Raw genomic sequence first — 5,665 nt, forward strand, 5'->3', positions numbered from 1 at the left:
GGGGATTCCAGAACTAGAGGGCATAGGTTTAGGGTGAGAGTGGAAAGATATAAAAGAGACCTAAGGGGCAACGTTTTCATGCTGATGGTGGTACGTGTATGGAATGAGCTGCCAGAAAATATGGTGGAGGCTGGTACAATTGCAACAGTTAAGAGGCATTTGGATGGGTATATGAATAGGAAGGGTTTGGAGGGATATGGGCTGGGTGCTGGCAGGTTGGACTAGATTGGGTTGGGATATCTGGTCGGCATGGACAGGTTGGACCGAAGGGTCTGTTTCCATGCTGTACATCTCTATGACTCTAAGTATTTCATACATTATTTTACATTAAGTGCTTTCTCAATCTTCCTGCCACACTCAGTGCTTTGTGCTGATAAACCATCTAGTGCTCTCTGCATTTGTAACCCCTTTAGAATTGCATCCTTTATTTCTTGGTCTTCTGGGAACAAAATATCATTGCATAGTGCAATACAAAGGCTTACCACTGGCTCCATTCTAAACAGCCTGTGGTAAGTTACTTCAGAGAACGATCTACACAGGTGTGCTCATGAACCAGCAGGATTGTAGCATAATTTATCTGATGCAATGCCTGGATCTCAATTCAAATAATGTTCGATCTCGATTTCCAGCATCTGCAGTTCATTTGGTTTTTATTTTTCTCAATTTCAATAATGCTATTTAGAAATTGTTTTCCTTAAACAATTCTGTAACAAGTACTTTGAAGCAAGGCGACCACAGCTGTGGCTATTATAAGAACACTCAAAAGTTGCAGTTGAGGCATTTTTAGGGGCGGCACGGTAGCTCAGTGGTTAGCACTGCTGCCTCACAGTGCCAGGGACCTGGGTTCAATTCCCATCTTGGGCAACTGTCTGCGTGGAGTTTGCACATTCTCCCTGTGCCTGTGTGGGTCCCCTCTGGGTGCTCCGGTTTCCACCCAAAGTCCAAAACTGTGCAGGTCAGGTGAATTTGCCATGTTAAATTGCCCATAGTGCTAGGTGCATCATTCAGAGGGAAATGGGTCTGGGTGGGTCCCGGTTTGGTGTGGACTTGTTGAGCCGAAGGGCCTGTTTCCACACTGTAGGGAGTCTAAAAAAAAATTTTGACAACTTTGTACAGACACCACTTTTTTTTTAAATGATGCCATAGCACAAATACCACCATAATACTTGGGCAACAATGTGTAAGCTTTATCAAAATTTGCATCAAATGTCAAAGTTGTGGAAAAGGGGAATAAAATATTTTATGAGATTTAGCTTACAAAGACTCTGCCCGATAGCACGCTGGACTCAGTCCATTGCCAGTAATTGCATGTGACAGTTAGGATCAAAGTACAATGTCAAACTGAATTTCTATTAAAGTTTCAGAGAAAAGGTAGAGTTATGCTTTTGAGAGCCTAACACATTCAGTAAATAGCTGTCTTGACATTAAGAAAAAATTTCAATTAAGAGCGGTTAGAAACTTCAAGAAAAAAGTAAATAAACTGAAAGAGGTCTACGGTCAAACCTGATGTAGGCCAAGCATCCTTGCTAATAAAGCGCTGTCATAAAAGATATGGTAAATGGATCCTTCAATAAAAAATGATGTGATTGGGCATAGTCAGCATGGATTTGCAAATGAAAAATTGAGTTTCACAAACTTGTTGGGGCTTTTGGTAATTTTACTAACTAAACTGATGAAAGAATTGATAGATGTAGTATATTTGGATTTCCAGAAAGCGTTTGATTATTCCCCCACAGGGAGTGGAGTGGGCTGGTGAAGCCCAGAGCAGAACTCTGACGGCAGCATGGCATGGACTAACGAAGCCCAGAGTGAGTCACTGACTGTGGGGGGAGTGGCTGGTATAGCCCGGAGCGGGACTGTGGCAGCAGCGGCATGGCATGCACTGGCATAGCTCGGAGTGGGACTGCAGCAGTGGAGAAGGAAAATTTGACATTTTTTAAGTTATTTCTTTACTTATTATTTTATTTTTAATTAATGAGAATGGTACAGATGCATGGTGACAGTATAAACTTCTCATTGTATTTTATATTGAATACACATGACTGGTCTCCTTCCTATCGGAAAGATGTTGTGAAACTTGAAAGGGTTCAGAAAAGATTTTACCAGGATGTTACCAGGGTTGGAGGATCTGAGCTACAGGGAGAGGCTGAACATGCTAGGGCTGTTTTCCCTGGAGCGTCGGAGGCTGAGGGGTGACCTTATAGAGGTTTACAAAATTATGAGGGGCATGGATGGGATAAATAGACAAAGTCTTTTCCCTGGGGTCGGGGATTCCAGAATTAAAGGGCATAGGTTTAGGACGGGTTGGACCGAAGAGTCTGTTTCCATGCTGTACATCTCTATGACTCTATGACAATAAGTGACTCAGTTCAATTATATTTAGCTCTCACTACTTAATAGGATCATAAATCATCAGAAATTTGTCTGCTTCGTTGGCGATGGATAAGGATAATAAAAGAATGAATGAGTCATGATGGTTGCATCTGGGGATCAATTTGATGGCACTCGCCATATAAAACCATTCAGCAGATATCTCAATCTAAGATAAAGCTAAGATACATATTGTAAGCCTAAAGCACCTTACCCTCAAACATGCTTCTCACCATTCAAACAGCCTATCTCAAATGTCCAAAATCATCATAATCTCCATCCTAAACAGAAACACCACATCATTGCAAACCTCCACATTAAACCTCAAAGCATCTGAAAGCACAACCTGAAATCCTTCATCCCCAATTAAAACACTATCCCCTCCTCCAAATTAACTTCCATTCTCTGACCTGAAAACAAAAAATACTGAAGATCACAAGTGGTCATTCAGCATCCATGGAGAGAAAGCAAGTTAATATCTTGAGTCGAGTTAACTCCTCATCAGAGCTGAAACAAAGTGTGGAAAAGGCAGGAAGGACAGCACAGTAGCATAATAATTCGCACTGCTGCCTCACAGTGCTAGGGAGCTAGGTTCAATTCCACCCTCAAGTGACTGTAGAGTTTTGTTTGGACCTTCTCCCTGTGTCTGTGTGGGTTTCCTCCCAGAGTCCAAAGATGTACGTTTTAAGTGGATTGGCTATACTAAATTGCCCAACATGTCCAGGGACGTGTAGGTTAGGTGATATTGGCCATGTGAAATATAAGGTTACAGGGGTAAGGCTAGGATGGGGGTGAGTGAGTCTGGAGGGGTTTTCCACATTGTTGAGACTCCATGTTGGACTTGAAACGTTAGCTTGCTCCTTCTCCATAGATGCTGCCTGACCCTCTGTGATCGCCAGCAGTTTATTTTTGTTATTCAGTACATATTCCAGCATCTGCAGTGGGTGGCACGGTGGCTCAGTGGTTAGCACTGCTGCCTCACAGTACCAGAGACCTGGGTTCAATTCCTGCCTCAGGTGACTCTCTGTGTGGAGTTTGCACATTCTCCCCGCGTCTGCGTGGGTTTCCTCCCACAGTCCAAAAATGTGCAGGTTGGATGAACTGGGAGAAATTGAGGACTGCAGATGCTGGAGACCAGAGTTGAAAAATGTCGTGCTGGGAAAACACAGCAGGCCAGGCAGCATCCGAGGAGCAGGAGAATCGACGTTTCGGGCATCAGGTTAAGTGAATTGGCCATGTTAAATTGCCCGTAGTGTAGGTGTAGGGGAATAGGTCTGGGTGGTTGCGGGTCGGTGTGGACTTGTTGGGCCGAAGGGCCTGTTTCCACACTGTAAGTAATCTAAACCTGCTGTATAATTTGCTCCACTGTCTCGGGATGAAGCCTGAAGAACGTGCGATGGGCTTCCCCCGCTAACTGAAGCATTAAGCGGGTAAACGCTCCGAGAGTCCCCGCCTCCACTCGGAACATCGCTCACCTGTTGGGTGCTCAAATCGATGCCCAGGGAACAGCCGGCGGTGGTACTGGTAGGAGCAGCCATCTCCGTGGGGAACGGGGGGGCGGTGCTAGAGATGATCTGTCAGTCGGGTGGGCGGATCCAGCGCCAAAGAGGGCGGGACCGTGTTATTAATACGAAGGGAGAGGGCAAGAGCCTCCGCGGTAAGAAGGCGGGGCTAAGGAAGAGCGCGGTTTGTGGATCGGGCAGTGGGAGGGGGTCAGAGTGGTTAATTGGGCGGGGTTTCCCTCACGGGAGTGCCATGGGAAGGGCAGAGCCAAGAGCTTGAGGATGAGCGCGTGGGAGCGACCTCTCGCGCAAGTGACAGTTAGAAGCAACGGTCCGCATAGCGCGCGCGCTCTTTAAAGTGGCGGCCTGGTTAGTGCTTCAGCTTCTCTCCACCGCTATCAGGCTTTCGGCGATAACCTGTAAGAATAGCTCTAAATTAAATTTAAAAACTAGCCTCCAGTGTCCAGCCTATCTTCTTCGAACAGCCAGGTGACTTGAGATTATCGAAATCTGAAGTGAAAACGGCTCGTTCTTTTGGGATATAGGTAAAGCAGTGTTACTTCTGCGACAAAAATTGCTTATGCAAGGTAAATGAACTCAAAGCAGTGTATAATTGTTTCAGCCAAGAGCTGAGTTGGCAAGAATGAAAACTATGTGAAGGAAGTATATAATTGTTTTTGTATTAGCTAAAATGTGCATACGAGAATGAAATGTGCTTGCAAACAATGTTACAGACAAATAGATAAGGTGCTGTGAGGGGAGGGGGTATAGGTTAAGCTAGATATGCCTGTACAAACAGTTACAAGCATCTGTTTCCTGGTTCTGCAAAAACAAACAAAAAGGACCACCATTAAGTGGTCATAAAGCTCGGAGTGAAGAAGGATAAATAACAATAAGACCACAGAGGGAGGTGATCAAACGGCCTTGAGGCCAGAGATAAACATTTTGTCACTGACAAGGTCGGAGGAGTTCAGAGATGATCAGCTGGGTTTAAATTAGAAACAGATGTAAACAGGGGAGGAAGGAAAAGAAACTAAATACATAAATATTGTGTACTTCTTAAATTCGGTGTGTGTGTCCCTGCCTTGTGGACAGTGGACACAAGAACCCCTCTTGCAAGAGAGTAATAAGCGATACTACTGATTCAGATCTTGTCTCGGACTGAAATTATTGATGTGAGTGAGCTTAGTTTCTCGCAGTCCTAGTAGTTATTTACAGTGCAGAAGGGCATTTGCAACCTACTGAGGTGATAGAGGCTGTCTTTGGGGAAAATCAAGTTCTCCTACTTTGTCACCGTTCTCTTCAATTTTAATTGCAATTTTGGGAGGTCAAATGCAAGAGGAACGCTTACAGTTTAATGGAGATGTGCGAGGCAAGTTTTTTTTAATGCGAAGGGTAGTAAATATCTAGCAGTAGCAAATAAAATAGCAGTGTTTAAGAAGCATTTAACCAGATGTGAACAGGCAAGGAATAGAGGGATTCTGGATTAGTGGTGCTGCAAGAGCACAGCAGTTCAGGCAGCATCCAAGGCGCTTCGAAATCGACGTTTCGGGCTAAAGCCCTTCATCAGGAATAAAGGCAGTGAGCCTGAAGCGTGGAGAGATAAGCTAGAGGAGGGTGGAGGTGGGGAGAAAGTAGCATAGACTACAATGGGTGAGTGGGGGAGGAGATGAAGGTGATAGGTCAGGGAGGAGAGGGTGGAGTGGATAGGTGCAAAAGGAGCTAGGCAGGTCGGACATGTCCAGGGGACTGGAAGTTTGAAACTAGGATGAGGTGGGGGAAGGGGAAATGAG

At 44.9% G+C, this 5,665-nt stretch overlaps 1 protein-coding gene across 4 annotated transcripts in view; it reads right to left on the bottom strand.

Moving 5' to 3' along the window:
• Positions 1-3,918, bottom strand: part of xylb (xylulokinase homolog (H. influenzae)) — a 288,286-nt gene extending 284,368 nt beyond the window's left edge. For all 4 annotated transcript variants that reach the window (XM_043690787.1, XM_043690788.1, XM_043690789.1 and 1 more), the window contains exon 1: positions 3,846-3,918. In XM_043690787.1, coding sequence (XP_043546722.1) covers positions 3,846-3,908 — 63 coding nt within the window. In that variant the 5' untranslated portion in view covers positions 3,909-3,918. The remainder of the gene's footprint in view (positions 1-3,845) is intronic.
• Positions 3,919-5,665: the final 1,747 nt, after the last annotated feature.

This window comes from Chiloscyllium plagiosum, chromosome 5, assembly GCF_004010195.1.
Source record: "Chiloscyllium plagiosum isolate BGI_BamShark_2017 chromosome 5, ASM401019v2, whole genome shotgun sequence".
Lineage (NCBI taxonomy): Eukaryota > Metazoa > Chordata > Chondrichthyes > Orectolobiformes > Hemiscylliidae > Chiloscyllium > Chiloscyllium plagiosum.